Source organism: Leuresthes tenuis, unplaced genomic scaffold, assembly GCF_036924035.1.
Source record: "Leuresthes tenuis unplaced genomic scaffold, fLeuTen1.0.hap1 SCAF_8, whole genome shotgun sequence".
Taxonomy (NCBI): domain Eukaryota; kingdom Metazoa; phylum Chordata; class Actinopteri; order Atheriniformes; family Atherinopsidae; genus Leuresthes; species Leuresthes tenuis.
In genome coordinates this window covers 11,589,205-11,605,292 of record NW_027325362.1, presented here as the reverse complement: position 1 = coordinate 11,605,292, position 16,088 = coordinate 11,589,205, and the positions used below count along the sequence as shown (strand labels likewise).

General features: G+C 38.0%; 3 protein-coding genes across 3 annotated transcripts in view; 1 reads left to right on the top strand and 2 right to left on the bottom strand.

The window, feature by feature from the left end:
* The window catches only part of insyn2ab (inhibitory synaptic factor 2Ab), a 29,788-nt gene extending 25,741 nt beyond the window's left edge, over positions 1 to 4,047 (top strand). The window contains exon 4 of the mRNA XM_072390351.1: positions 3,149 to 4,047. Within this exon, the coding sequence (XP_072246452.1) occupies positions 3,149 to 3,332 (184 nt within the window). The 3' untranslated portion in view covers positions 3,333 to 4,047. The remainder of the gene's footprint in view (positions 1 to 3,148) is intronic.
* The window catches only part of edrf1 (erythroid differentiation regulatory factor 1), a 447,039-nt gene that overhangs the window by 291,656 nt on the left and 139,295 nt on the right, over positions 1 to 16,088 (bottom strand). The gene's annotated exons all lie outside the window — the stretch shown is intronic.
* LOC140312570 (indoleamine 2,3-dioxygenase 2-like) lies at positions 8,077 to 12,318 on the bottom strand. Its single transcript, XM_072390350.1, has 10 exons — positions 12,131 to 12,318; positions 11,309 to 11,404; positions 11,070 to 11,189; positions 10,061 to 10,179; positions 9,912 to 9,926; positions 9,702 to 9,801; positions 9,408 to 9,525; positions 9,241 to 9,292; positions 8,830 to 8,978; positions 8,077 to 8,666 (listed from the first exon to the last, which is right to left on the bottom strand). The coding sequence occupies exons 1-10, from the start codon at positions 12,239 to 12,241 to the stop codon at positions 8,290 to 8,292; spliced, it is 1,257 nt and encodes a 418-aa protein (XP_072246451.1). The 5' UTR covers positions 12,242 to 12,318; the 3' UTR covers positions 8,077 to 8,289.

The following is a 16,088-nucleotide window of genomic DNA, read 5'->3' as shown; positions in this document are numbered from 1 at the left end:
GTGTCCACATTCTACTCCTTTGATTTCCCTATCTGCATGCATTTACCAACGCATCAGTTTCAAAAGATACAAGGACTACCTCTGAGCAAGCCTAGACTACAGCAGAAGCCCATATTAAAACCATGCTCAGATCAAAGCATTAAGGGCTTCTATTCCTGTCGTGCTGTGTTGACTAAGAGCCAGCATTTGAATCAAACTAGACAATGCAGCATTTCCAATTTGGAGCTAACAATGACTTTGAAAAACAGTAAAGTTCAGGGAAAGGCAAGTGCATTTCAACATGATCAGATGTAAGGATCTAATTAGCACTTTTGTCTCATGCTGGGATGCCAGAGCTGTGGTTGTTTTGTTGCACAATTGTCAAGAGTGCCTATTCTATTGTGTTCTCATTAATGAGATTGTGTTTTTCTCTGTGTATCTGTGAAGTAGAAATCAATGTAACAGACAACAGCAGCGGCTTTCATATCGGATTCACGCTGCATGACAGGGGGAGAAATTCTGCACCTAATTTACACAAGCAGAGGGAAGTTTCTACTTCAGCTGTTGCCTGTCAATGGAGGAAATGACTGTCATTCTCCAGTGATTAAATCTATGATACCCGTTCATGTATTTATGAAGACATGACACTATACTAGGCCTGAACTACCGGTTTTTGTCAAGTGTGGCATTTGAAAGGTAAATGGCGAAGGGGAAATCATGGGTGGGGAAAAGGTTTGGCAATGAAAGAAGCCAGCAGCAAAAAAAGCACAGAAGAGCGGCTGAATAAATAGAGCTTGCCGTGCTACAAAGACTTCTCACAGGAGCAAAATCCCTCCCAGGAGCAACAATTATTGAATGGTGCTTAGCACACCACGACCACAGACAAACAAACAGCTCGCCAATGATCACAGCAACAGCTATACACTCTGCATAGCTAAAGGGATGATTAATCTGCTTTACTGAATGCCCTGGAATAGCATTCCTGTTTCCAACCGTTTCAATCTGTTTGTGCACACAGATAATCTTAGATATAGGGCTTTTGTTTGTTGAAGCACCTGCTCCCCTGTGCTATCAGAATCATCAAGTGCTGCCTCTAGCTTCCCACCAAGGCATTTGTCCACAGTATGCAGCAATCGTGGTGATCTGCCAAGTGATTAATTGTTTAATAATTGCTGAGAATTGTTATTCCGTGCTGCACTCTGCTCCTGTCAGTCTTCTCCGCTTTCTGTTAAGTCAACATGATTTGAACAGAGGATGTAAAATATATAAAGTTTTAGATATAAAAAACAAAAGATACAAACAGTGATAGAAGCAAGATGAAACGGAACAATGGATAATATAAATAAGAAATGTTCAGCGCATACTGCGACAAACAGCCGTTCTGAAAAAAGGCTTCCATTCTAGTCTAAAAACAGAGTTTCTCATTGTTCTGGATTCAATATTCAGAAGGCCTGCTGGTATCAGCTTTCATTTGAAGTGGGAATAAGGAAAAGTCCACATACGGGTATAAAGAAACATTGGAACAGAAAAAATTCCTTAGTATAAAAGAATTGTGCTGAATTTTGAGCAACAACAAAGCCGATTTTCTTTATTTTGTTATTAAACACACCGATTTACTGGAAGCTTAAACCTGCCAAACCCCAGTCCACACCTCCAGGGGAGAAGGTTTTAAAAGAGCTCTGCTTTTAACTGACACTGACCAGAGGGGTGAGGACTGTTTCCAGTTTCATTATATTCCTTTGATTCGAGCATATCCTTTAGTGAACTAATTACACTGCCCATCAAAGCAGTTACCCTATTGAGGCAAGCTTAGTACCTTAATGTCCATTTGTCTGCCTGCAGACATGGAGAGGACTACATGTTTGACCTTGTCTCGTCAGGTGTCATCTCTCTTTGCAGCTTTAGTTCTTCTTTTAATCCTCTGAATGACAGGAATGAGCTCCATAAGTCAAAGTAGTTACGTCAGTATAGATAGAAAAAAGAAATTAGAAAATGATAATGGCAATAAGTCAAAATGCCCAAAACCAAAGAGCAAAAACGTATTTGTCAAAATATTTATCTATTGAACAAGCTTTGTTTTGCAGTAAATATATTATAGTTCCATATCAACCCACAAGAACTCATCCTTTCAAGATTGCTGGTCTGCTTGTGTTTCCCAGAGTTTGTAAGATTAAAGGACGAGGGGGCTGCACTGTGGTGTAATGGTCACTTCGCAGCTAGAAGGTTCCTGTGTTGGCTCTATGGTGGGCTGGCGACCTGTCCACGATGAAGCTGCCTATCACCTGATGGCAGCTGGGACAGTCTTCAGCCCCCCTGTGACCCTGAGTAGGATGAAGTGAGTTGGAAAATTAATGAATAAAACAGGCTTTTGGGCAAGGCTCCTTACCTGTGTGACCAACTCCCAATTTGGGTATGAAATGCTGAGACTCACTCATCCACAAATCTGAAAACATACTCCTTTGAAAAAGTGTATTACCAAATCTATTGACATGTTTGTGTCTCATTTTGTTTGTTTGTTGTTCACTTTCATTGCTAACCCTAACAGAGAACTATAAATCAATAGCAGTAAAGTGAGAGGAGATAGTATACAATTATCCTTTGCTTGAATACAGATAGTTAATCTGGGTCTGCCTCTCAATGGTTTAATTTGGATGGGATTAAGTCCCACATTTCTCTCGGGCCTAAGCGATTTTATCGGAAAGGGAGATCAGCCACGGTGGCAGAACAAAATCACAAGATGACCAGCCTGGGATTACTCTCTGTGGAGGTTGATTGCTGGGAGCAACCCACACTCAGGCTCTTTTTTTTTTAAGACAAATATAATCTATACAGAAAAAAAGCTTTTTACAGCAGGCATGGAAAAGGCAGACAGGATTCAAGGAAATTCTAGTCCTTTGAGTAGTCTCTGAAATATGGATACATGCTGAAACTAATGTGCGTTGTCAGGTTGCCTGTCTGTCTGTGCATTTGCCTCCATCCCAGTCATCATCTGGACATCAATGGATTATTGTCAAATAACTCTGTCATGAATATTAGGGTTAACGTATGGACAAATAAGTAACTTTTTAACCCACCAAATGAATGTTTCTGATATTAGTGTCTTGAAAAAGCAAAATTATGAACTGAATAATCTAAATGTTGTGACATACCTCTTATACTTGTTTTGCAGTGTTGAGCTTGACTTTAAACAACAAGAAGATAAACTCCATCCCCTGATGAAGAGACTTTGCCCCACGGACAGCCAACAATGCCCTGCTCTGCCTTACTCCAATGAAGTGTTCACATCCACCCCAAAACGCAAATCCAAGACAGAGTCCAAGAAGCATGCTCGTTGGAAACTCTGGTTTCTCTGAATAAAACATGAAGGCCTGGGAAATGGCCATTGTATTGGGCGCATTAACACCCCGGTTATTCTCTAAGTGGTTGAAGGATTATTCAGATGGAGGTAATCAACCCATGTGAATGAATGACAGAAGCCAGTTGATTTAGGGCTCCGAGCTGAGACTGTCAGGTCAGCTGGGGGTCAGCAGAGACATAAAACGTTTTAAATTCAGTTTTTTTTTTCTGGCATGTTTGCTGGACGGGATCAACACATACCTGCAAAAACTAGGTGAGATCTGACATACATTTTTGTATATTATTTTTTTAATCTGTGTAAAGATGGACTTATTAATGAACCGGGTAACCTTTATATTTAAGCATCTCTGTTGCATATCCCAATGAATGCAATGCACTTTTGGTCTTTTCCCCTTAGAGCATATTGCTTGGCAACAAGAGGAGGCACCCTGTGGAGGGTCTTGTATGACTGAAGCTATATCTTTGAATGGACATCAGCCACACCTCCAGCAAAGCACAAACATTTGAGCATTGAGAGGAACATGTGTAAAAGACTGAATCACAGTACATTATGTGACAGTATACCAGCACTGTTCTCATAGACAAGTACTATCCTCTCCTCGCCCTCCATTTTTGCTAACATGCTGCTGTTTGTCTGTCTGACTGAATGTCTGCTGTCCTTTACGACTTTCAAGACTATCAAACTCTGTCCCTTTATCTCTTTATTTTAACTCACTGAGCAGTCAATTAGACAGTGAACTTGGCCTCATTAAGCCTGTTGTTCACTGTTCCCAAAATCTAACAAATAATGTTCAGAATCTACATCTTAGAATATATTTATCTTTTAAGAAAACCTACATGTTAGGGTCCTCCTCTTGAAGCAGATACAATATTTAGAAATATTAAACAAGTATTCCTGGTTTGATTAAATTGTTTTAAACATATACAATGTTTTGATTACAGTGAAATTTTCCACAATAACCTATTTTTTTTTTTTATTTGAATGTTCCTCAAAGGGTAAAGGCTATTCTGACATTTCTCCACTAAGAGTTTGTCTTGACTTTCTTTCATACAGTGTGAAGATCAGAAGTTTTGAAACAAATCTATTTCTTAGTACCACGTTTCATGTCCAGTGTGCTCTTCCATAGGTGTTTTGTATAATTGATTTATTTCACCATTCCACTGCACACTCTATTTAGCTACTTTTTCTTTTTTCAGAGCGCATGAAACCCACACGAAAAAAAATGTGCGCTGAACTGAAGAGCAGAAGGGCTACACAGCTACAGAGCTGTTGCAGGATGACAGTAAACACTCAGCAGAAAAGACTTGTAGCCACCAGCTCTGGTGAGGTAGGAAAAAAAAACAAAGGAGCGAAACTCATATGATGTAGCAATGACTTGAAACTTGATACAAAGCAGATATTTAATGAATTCTTACAGTAATTTTATAACTGTAGCTCTTAAGTATTTATTGTTAATTGTACAAGAAATGTCAGGAAAACAAATACCGGGCTCCCATCATTAGATATCACAGTAGATGGCATTATTCAGGTCATCAATGCCCATGCAAAGAGCTGTACCTTGAGAAAGTGCAATTTAGTGATTATGTGCAATATTATGCATTTTTCTACTGTTTCTATATCACAATTAAATCATTTTCAATTGAAATTGATCCAGTGTGCTTCTATGTCTGGTGAATAATAGAGCTGCAAAGTGCAACAAGGTATTTTGGGAAAAGTTCACATGTAGTGTCCATGTAGGTTCTTAATTATCCAAATTGTATGTTGATGAAGATTCTCAGTCATTCAAGTCATGGTAAAAAAGATTATTACTCCGTTATAGCTGTCTGATGAGGATCTTCAGAGATTTAGAGTGATCATAGACAAAAACAGGTTCCCCCCTGAGGAGAAAAGACCCAAACACAAGCTGGGTAATGTATATTCAGTCCACGGCAGCAAAAAGTGCATAAATGTTTGAATAGGAGAAAGTAACCGAGTGCTCCACAAACACACAGTACAACACAATAAAGGCATATCCTCAGGTAAATCCTCAGCACTTCAGCTGCATCTCCAGGCCAAGGGAATCTACTTTAAAGATAATCCTTTACACATTGTGGAAAAAAGGAGTAAAATAAGGCTTATACTGTCCTGACCATCAGTAAACAGATTAATGAGGTTGTCTTGAACTCCCCCTTCAAGCGATTTCACCATCTACACATTAATTCATTTGATTCCAACACCTCATGTCATAAATAATCTACAATTGACAGTGACCATAACAAGTCACACAATGAGAAGATGCATCACTACTTTCAAGGTTCTAGTAACCCCACAATAGCTTAAATACCTGGAATCCCTCATCAGTCCATTAAAACAGAGGAAGCCTCTTCAGAGGAAGGTTAAAAACACTTCCTTCTGTCACAGCTCACAAGATCATTGAAAATTGTTCATCGTTGATTTCTTTTGTAAACGCAATGTCTCCCTTCCACATTCTGCCTCTGCTTCAGGCACCTTCAGCTTTACATTTTAATGTATCTGGTACTCTTCTGCATCTCATGTTCAGTGTTCTGGTTGTAATTTGTTGGTGTTAAGAAAGCTAAACCATGATCTTTTCATCAGTATTAAAACGACTTTGGTGCCAAATCCTAATCAAACATGGGATGTCTTTGATACTGGTAAACTGCTGCCTCACACAAGACACTAAAACCATAGTCTGCAAGGCAAAACTAAAAGAAGAAAACAGCCTCGTGTGAAAGTCAAACTACCTCAAGGACAAAAGACACGTGACTTACAGTATTCCACTACCACCTGTCCTACTTGTAAAGACTCGGTCGATTGTTCATTTGACAGCATTTGCTCCGAGTGTCACATATTGCCACCGAAGGTGTGTCATGGTGTTGACACCAAAGGACACTTTATGCATATCTTAGAGGCGCAAAATGGCAGTATTTGACCTCTTATGATAACAAGTTAGAAAAACCGCAGGTGGCAGTTCGTGTGCATGAAAACTTTTGTGGAAAAATGAACTCAGACTCTCACAGTGCAGCTTAGAGAAAACAAAAATCCAAAGGCTGATCTAACAATTCTGTGAGCCATTGCTGACATTCAGAAGCAAAGAATTTACAATCAATTTACTCTCACTTCGTCAATTTTGGCCTTTGAGCACTGTAACCTTAACTGGGTTCGCAGGATGATATCAGTTGAGGTGCTCAGATACAAATGTACTGAGCCTATGTGCCAGAACTGTGTATCACAAAACCATATAACTAGGAAGAGTCCTGTGTTTCCGTGGAATAGAGGATTTCACTGAAATAAAAAACAGGAATACCCTCTCCACAGCAGATCACTGCACCATTTTTGAGTGTAGTAATGGAACCAGGGCTGTGAACTCATTTTCAGCCTTCTGTGCTTTAGAGAATCAGAGTTGGATTATGACGAAGGCTCAGCAGTGCTCCCTGTGTGCTCTCTTCATATGTGATTAGTCTTCAACAGAAAGAAGAGAGACAACCCTCAAGTCATGGAGGGGTGGGGGCAGTTCCAGTCCATCAAACTTAGTGACCTGATCCCATATCCTTATCACTGCTATTTTGTCTGTCTCTTTCACTCCCCTCAGTTGATGTTTTTTCCTTTTATTTTAAGAGAAATTGATTCTAGAGTTTTCCCTCTTCAATTCGTTTCTATCTTTGTTTGAATTTCCACCATCTTTTTGCATTATGTACAGCACACTCAATGTATAATGTACTAGTTTCCAGATTGAAAAAAAAAACTGTAAAAAGATTACATATACAATATAGATTTTCAAGATGTCATTGAAATAATTTATTTCAACAATAATATTAAGATTCAAAATGGTTATACCTTTAAGTAATCCAAGTAAAGTGCAGATAAATTATTGAGATCCATTGAAGGCACTTTTGTTCAGAATAGTGAGCAAAAATTACTTTGTTGCCTTTTTCATTTAGTATCACAGCAATTAGCAATTATCAGTAAAGTGTTTCAGAACTTTATACTGATTTCTTATTCATATTCTCACTTATCAACCAAACATAATGACAGAACATGTAATAACTACTTTGATCCATTTTGCTAAATTTGACAGGTTTACATTAAAAGCTGAGAAACTGAGAAACTATAATTATAATTATATAACTATATAACTAATTAGATAACTATAATTGCATAACTATAAATAGTTATACAATTGTATAATATAAATTGTATGTCTTTTCTCAGTTTCCTAAGGATGCAGATTAAATCCTGATGGGTCATCACCTTGACATTCAACATCTTCATACATCTAGCTACATAATGAGCTTCACACTCCACGTCTTACTAAGTATTTCATCATGTCAACTTTCAATGTTCAGCTATGTGTTTTCAATACTTTTGATATGGCCATAAATTCTTATAAGGAGGAAGTTAGCTGAGGAAAGGTGCTAACCTGCTGTACACTTAGTTCAACACCCATCCCTCACAATGTTATATACAGCCCTGTTACTTTACTACATCACTCACACTCTCCAATGAGACCCCCCCCCACACACACACACACACACACACAAATTAGGCTTGTAAAGTATGACAATAGCTACTGTTAAAGCATAAATATTAAGCAGAGTTTGACTACTAACCCCAACCACAATAACTGTCACGTCATGGTGCAATGACCTGGCCCTTCATGTATCCTTACTGTGTCACTGCAGCCATACGAGAAGCTGTTATTTGGTTCTTTCTCTGTAACCTCACACTGTTGTTAATGCTCACTATAACATTTACAGTGTAGTACATATTGAGGTCACGCATTGCAGTGCATGGTAATTTACTAAGGCTAACAATACCAAGTACAGTGGTTGATTTCAGTCATTATGGCAACAAGTGTAAATACTAATTTGTGTAAATCTTTCATAAATACAACCTTATGAGCATAGTGCATAAGATATTTTTGATGGTGTCCATATGACATTATAAACTAAAAACTACATTTCACTTTCTCTTGACGTTATTGGTCTCTCTAAGATCAGTGCTTTTTTGGTGGTGTTACGAGCGCTCTTGAGGAAAACCATAAGGCTAGATCCGCCAGTCCCAGTGCAGTTAAGAGCAGTGCCCACCCCCCTCAGAGGGCAACCCATGGATCGGGCGTGGTTACCAGGCACAATGACATATCTAGTGACGGTGTTGAGGTGATAATTGCGTAAATCCACCAGTGCAGAGACGCAGGAGTTGTAGGTCTGGCAGAGGTCAGAGCTAGAGCAAGTCATGATGAAGTCTCGCAGTGAAGGACAGACAGTCAGAGTTTCTATCAGCTGACGGTGGCCAGGAGGCATGTAATCTCTCATGCGTGTCAGAAAGGCTCCTAGATAAGGTGAATCAATGAAGACAACAAAGAGGAGACTAAGAATGAAAATACTTTAAAAGATACATCTTCTGTCAGAACAATCAACTGACTGCACAAACAGCATGATTTATTCATGAAAAGCATTTAAGGGAGTTAAAGGTTAAAGGAAATGTATCTTTACCTGTCTCGCCCTCATGTTGAATGCACAGCAAAGCATCAAAACATTGAATGGCTGAACTCTGGGCTGCGCTTCCACCTGACAGTGAAATTGGCTCATTGCTCACACCTTCATACAGCAGCCCCCTTGGAAGCATGGGGTTATCCCGCCATCTGAAACAATTTAGACAAGTTCTATTGATCTCTTATCTTACAAATGAACAAGCAAATAAAAATAGATGTTATCCAGTAAAACATACAGTGCATTAACAGAATTGTTAATGCACTTCTGTTAGAGATTAACAGAATTGGGGGGGAGAAGCAGGAGAAAACTTTAATGTCTCATGTGATAAATCTGCACCAGATGAGAAAAATATCAAAAGCATAAATAACTTCAGTATGTGGGACGTTGGAACATCAAAAAAAAAAAACTTACCCTGAGACAAAAATTCTTAATGTTCCATGAAATACAGTTGGCTCCACATGATCTGGATAGAGGATAAATTCAGTTATTTTAATTACCTTGAATATCCCAGCCTTCATAAAAGGCACAGCATGTAAATTGATTAAATTGATGTTGAAGTAGTTTTAACTCAAAATTACTGTGCATGAGTTGAAATGTTTCCTTCATCTTCTTCAAAGACTGGGTTACTTTGATTAGACCTTTCTGTATACCGATGAGGTCAGAGATTTTCATGGCGTGCATCACCTCCAAGGCCCCCTGGTCAAAGTTGAAAGTTTAGAATCCATTGTTAAGATACAAAGGGGCAAAAACACACAAAGCGTGTAAATGGGACACTAGAAAGAGAAGCGAAAGTTGAATAGACAGTAGCAGAGTGCAGTTTATACAGCGTTCATATATAAGAAAGAGGAAGACAAACAGCTGACAATACTAACCGTTATGCCTGAACTGGCAGCCATCTCCACCAGCAATGAAACCATAAAAAATCCCCTGCAACTCTCACCACCAGGAAAGGAAAATATCAACTCCATGTTCCTATTTTTTTGAAAATGTACAAGTAAAGAATCATATGAGACAATTGTACTCCTCCTACCCCATGATATTGCAGAGGGAAAAAAGAGAAGAACTTATTTCTGTTTACTTACCCAATTTCCATATCCCTAAATCAAAAATGAGAAACAGTGCAGGAGTTTATTTACGTGAAAAAAGGATTTACCATGATAATTCACTGTGCTATTACAATTACAAATGTATTGTAAAAAGGCAAATAATGGAAAGAAAAGTTAATACTCACCCTGTGGGATCCTTTAACTTCCAGTTGGCTAAAACTGAATCTGCATAAGTCAAGATGGGTGGCAGGCCGAGCCTGCGAGATATCCGCCAGTAAGGCCAGGCCAGGGCTTTTGGGAGAGTCTGTCAAACAACCATTATGGGAAAATTTAAGTCTCAAAATAATAATAATAGTTGCATATCTCTCAGGATCTCAATTAGAGCCTGTTGGCTGGTTTACCATTATCATCCAGACTCAACAGCATGAAATCACATTCCTAGCAGACCAATCTGACTCTCGTGACTCCCTTGTTTTTCCTTGATAAGAATGAACTAACTTTGAAATATCACACCAACTACACTTCAACATGTCTTAAACTTTGACTTTGAGATAGTTTACCCCAATGAGTGCATGACACGGCTCCTTTAGCATGAATTGTATTCACTCTACCTGATTTTTCTAACCTCCTCTATGGAACCATCATCAGATCAAAATAAAGTTTAGTCCCTGTGTGCTACTTTATGTGTTAACATGGCTTTAGATTTGTGCAAACTAACTAACCTTGGCATATAGATCATTTAAGTTAAGATGATGAGCATGCAGCCCATACTTACCCACAGTGGTCACACAAAAAACTAAAACCACAATGTTGAAGGCAAAGAATAGTTTTAGTTCTAAGGACAAAGGCAGTGTGATTTTACAACTTCCCCCATCTAACATTCACATACAAACCTGTTTGCTGGTTAATAACACTGAGCTGATCATATGCTCATGTAAATGGGAACTTCCAGTGTGCTATCTGTTTCTAAAAACATTAAGTGGTAACTTAGTAATCTGATAACTCGAATAGAATGTGGTCAATAATGTAGCCTCAGCAATTAAACACTTTGATTTTAACATTTATCTTAAAGCAACCGAGAGCTGCCAACAGGGCTGTAAATACAGTATATGGAAGTTACTCACACTGCTAAGGTATCAATGACTGAAATATATTTATTTTTCTATCTTTCATTCTATTACCGTGGTGTTTTACCTGAGCAGGTGCGTGCTGTCCTTCCTGCCACACATATCCCATGCTGATGAATCCCAGTGCCAGGTGAGCCAGCCTGAACTCACGATGGCTACTCAAAAGATGGGGGCTCAAGACTGGCATCTGAATCGAGACGATATTTCAACATTTAAAGCTTCCAGAAAATTGTAAATTGTAAATTTAACTGTCCTATTTCTGATTACATGTGATATTTGAGCAAGGGGGACTCTACTTACTCTTACCTTATGAACCAGATCCCGTAGTTTCCGTGACTCTATCAAATGCATGAGATTATTTGCCAGGTCCAGCCACACCCGGTAGTAATCGGGGAGGCGAGTCTGGAAGATAATAAGGATGCAATTACTTTCTCATTGATTTTCTTTTGAGTGTGTGTTGAGATATTTTCCTGTAGTGTAATCAGGGATATTATCAGCTCATGGTTGCCATGGTGCCTGACCCACATGTCGGGGAATGATTGGTGCTATCAATCAGAGATGCAAAGCAAGTTAATATAAGTGGCAAAAAAAACTTTAATGACTGGGGGCAATCAAACAAACGTTGAAGATGGAGAATATGAACTATATAAACGTAAAAGTGGCCTGTACTAAATGCCAAATGTTGAGTCTTTGACCAAAAGAGTGATATAATTAGTTCCCCTGTTTTAACTTTTTAAGTCCCTTAAAAATATATACTTCCCATTAGCTACTTAAATTTGAACCCTTTATTTTACAATTCCTTTCTTGCATTTTGAATTTACAGAACTCTTTTATACACAATGCTGGAGAGTGGGCAGACCCAGTCATGTGAAAGACTCAACTTGAAGAGACAGGTTTCCAGAAGATCAATAACCCTCTATAACATTACACAAAAACAGCCGTACTTATCTGTTTCAGCCCAAAGGGACTGCAGATGCTGCTGACCAAACACTTAGGCAAAAGCAATATAAGAGAAAATAGGCTCGAGGGTAAACTAAACCACTTTCCTGTGCAGTGTGGTCAGTATTGGTATTCACAGAAATCAGGAAAATATCTATTGTATGAAAAAAGAATGACCACCAAACCTACCAGTGGCTCTTCAAGGATAAATCCAAGCTCTTCAGAAATATCAAATGCATCAAAGTCTGCCTGTAGTGTTTCTCTGCAGTTTGTCTCCATATGCTCTACTCTGTACTCCATTGTGATAGCTTGGCTTTGAGAGAAAAATCAATCTGTGCCGTCTCACTCAGAGATATCAATTGTTAAACTTGTTCTGAGCTTTCCCCCACTACCTTTGTCACATCCCTTTTTATTGCACTCTCAACTGCAAAGAGCCAATCAGATTTCTTGAACAGCAATGTCAGGAGTTAGTTGAGCAAAGGAGAACCTCCCTGTTATGTAAATTTTTTCAGAATACCTTCCCATTTTGTGGCAGCATATGAACAAAAAAATGAAAACAACACCAGCTGCAAAGTATTGAATGACAAAATCATGTATAAATGACCCAATCTTTGCAATAATCATGATGGTGAGTCATTGAGACATATAATAAGACCTAATAACAGGGGTACAACTACCTACTTTCTGAGGGGTATGCAGACACATGACTGGCGCCCCCCATTCATAACAATTCAAAAATAAGGTTACGGTAATCAGATTACAGTAATGAGGTGAGAGTAATCAAATTACTGTAATATGGTTACAGTAATCAAATTACAGTAATCAGATTACTTATATTACAGTAATCAGATTACACAGATTACTGTAATCGGCTTGATCATATCAGTTACACATGCAGAAAAGGTGTTAAATAAAGAAAATGCCTACTCAAAATCATTTTTCCGCTATCGCTCTGGCACCCCTGCTAGTGCGGTGCCCCTATGCGCCGCATATAGTGCATACCCACTTTATGCGCCACTGCCTAATAATACACACATTGCAGTCAGTTACAGGCACACAGTATTAAGTCCAACAAACAATTATTGAAAAAGTAGTTTGACCCTGAAATGTGTCATATAATATTAAAGAAAAGGGTCTTTGTGGATGAAGGTGTTGAATGATTCTCTCAGAAGGATGTCATTACAAAAGAAATCAGGTAGTGGTTAGGAAAGACAATTAAGTAAATTTAACAACATATTTATGAACATTGCATAAATATAGTCCAAATTCTGTATAAGAAAAAGAGAAGTATAGTATAGTGAATGGATGAGAAGTGCCTTGTAGCAGCAAGATAGGGTTAAATGTTCTATAAATGTGGACTAGGGTGGACTAACCCTAACCCTAGGTCACTTTTTTTTCTTCAACATTACTTGGGGAAAATTTAAACAACAATATCACACTTGAATTAAAAAAAAATACCATATTTAAGTACATCAGTCCATAGGCTGTATACATGGATATGCGTCAGACCATTAGTAGTGGTTTGCATTGGGATCCAGCAGAAGGTGCTCTTGTATCAGCTTGACCTAATCCGTGCCTTAGCAACCTTTCTTTAAATATGCTGTTATGTTTGTTGCATTGCAATGAAAATGGAGAAAAGTGAGCAAAGACCAAATAATACAAGAAGCAGAAGTAAATAAATATAAGACGAGTCGACAACTTTATTCAAAGTAGGTTACTTACTCTACAATGACAATGAGTCTGAAGGGGATGGGATATGGATAGGGTGGGGTGGAGAGGTTGCCATTCAAGTACTTTCAAGAAATTGCAAATTTGTTTAAAATTTGGTCAATCTTGATTTTTTTTTTAGAAAAATAGTCCTAATGTGGACCATTTACCAATTAGTTCTGTTAAGTCACATCCATCCATAAAACCCAGAAATTTGTTCTGGACTGTTAACTTATGAACAAGTATAAGGACCTTAGGTGGGGAGGGAGTGGTGGGGGAAAGTCACTAAACTTAGAAACATAACACTGAAGTTTGTGTCCACTTTTTGGAATGGTTCTTCTTTTACTTCCTTTTTCTCATTCATTTACTGTTTCCATTTCATCCTGTCATGTTTCCTGTTTGGTTGTGTTGAGACGTCACAGCTATTTGGTTTAGTAGTTTTAATTTAGGAACTAAAACTACTTGGGTAGGTTTATAAACCAAAATGTTGAATTCAGGCAGAGGTTCTTGTTGGGTTTTGAATACATCGCTTCCTAGTGTTCATCCAGACAGATGGGTGATGACATAATCCAAGCAAAACGAGTCAGAACGGACTGATGGGATGCTATTTTTGGCAGCACCAATTAAACATGATACAAAATATAATGTCTATCAATCTGATTGTGCCACAGTGTGCCAATCATGATACCTCATAAGTTCCCACCAAGTTATTACTCAAAAACAGATGTTTAGAGTTACGCTTTTCATTTTTTATGAGGCGATTGTCCTAAACTATGCCACCTTACCATTGTTATGCTTAAGCACTGAACTTTTATTTCTGATAGATAAAAAGAAAAAAAAACTATCCTTCATGTTTAATGCCAAAAGTTGTAAAGTGGATACAGTTCACTTTAATACAATTTTGGACTCTGTACTGACTGTTTTGTTCAGCTCTAAAATTAGTATTTTCATTCTACCATCATGCTGAAATTAAACCACATTTTAAAGCTCATTCTAAGATAACAAATGGCTACTCTGCTGGAACGGTTGACAGCTGACACAACAGAGGCTGACAGTTTGGGTGTCGAACAAGGTCAGGTCTTATCCCAAGTTAAAAGGCAAAAAAGCTTACATGAATGCAAATGTATGGTGCCGACAGCATGAGTCAGGCAAAGAAAAGAAACACTTAATACATCATCGTATACAATAAACTGTGATACTAATAAAGATAAACTTAAAAAAAGTTAATATTTGATTGGGATTGATATCACTAAGCTATAATGATTTTATATGTAGTGATGCTTGCAAGCTACATACTTAAATACAATAATTTAAGTAAAAACATATTATTGTAATTACATAGTTTGATACTATGTTGGGATTTGATTTACTTTCAAGAAATGCTTGCATCAAATTCTAAACAGCACACACTTGACTCCGCTGACTTCCTCAGGGTAGCACTGGAAACATTCATGTATACTAAGAGGGAATATGCAGAATTTCTTTAAAAACTTTGGCTTTTCCATAATCTGATTATTATCCACCGCAGCTCATTTATAAAAGAATCGTCCTAACTTCTGCCATAAGTTTACGATCAATGAAAGTAGAGAAATCAATATTTAGTTTTTTAGATGTAGGTCTTATAAATCAGTCCCAGTTACATTTTAAAATGTGCGTATTACATGCGCTCAGACAAATATGTGATACTCAAGGTCAAGAATACTACAAATGAAAATTTTGAATGGCATGCAAATCTTGAAAAAAATCCATGAATCTATGAATCCAGGATATTTCATATTTTCTTTTCTTGTCAGCTCAATTTCATTTGCTATAATCTATCCATTTTTGGATTAAGGAGTGGAATGGGTTAATTTAAGGCTAATAATCATATATATATATATATATATATATGTATATATTGTGCATACTGTGTGTCTGATCTTACCTGTGGATAAAAGGCATGATTAGAATTATATCATAATCCATTATGCATGATACATGAGTTGAAACCTACCTTCTCTTCTTCTTCTTTTTCCTCTTTTCTTCCCCCTGTTTATAAACTAGTTTCATGCATTTGACTACTTGTGAAGGTCACATTGTCTTCTGTCAGCAGGGTATGCTGGGTAATTTCTCTGGGATTTGATCAGGTCTGGAGTTTAGACCCATATCTAAGCTGCTTTGTCAAATGGCTGCACAACTGCATTGCAGACAGAGCAATATTCTCTTCCTATAGCATGCAAGCCCTCACTTTCGGGCTCCCATTGTCAGCATGCTTAACTGCAACTGCCAGCAATCTCTCAAACCGTTTAACCCTCCAAAACGGCTGTGAAAACCAGCAGGTGTGGAAAAAGAGCAGGAGGGATGAAAGGTGCGGTGCCCAAATTAATTTCAAAACCACTTACCAAGTCATCAGACAAAGGAGGAACAAAGGGACAGTAAATTTACTTAGGCAGAGAAAGAA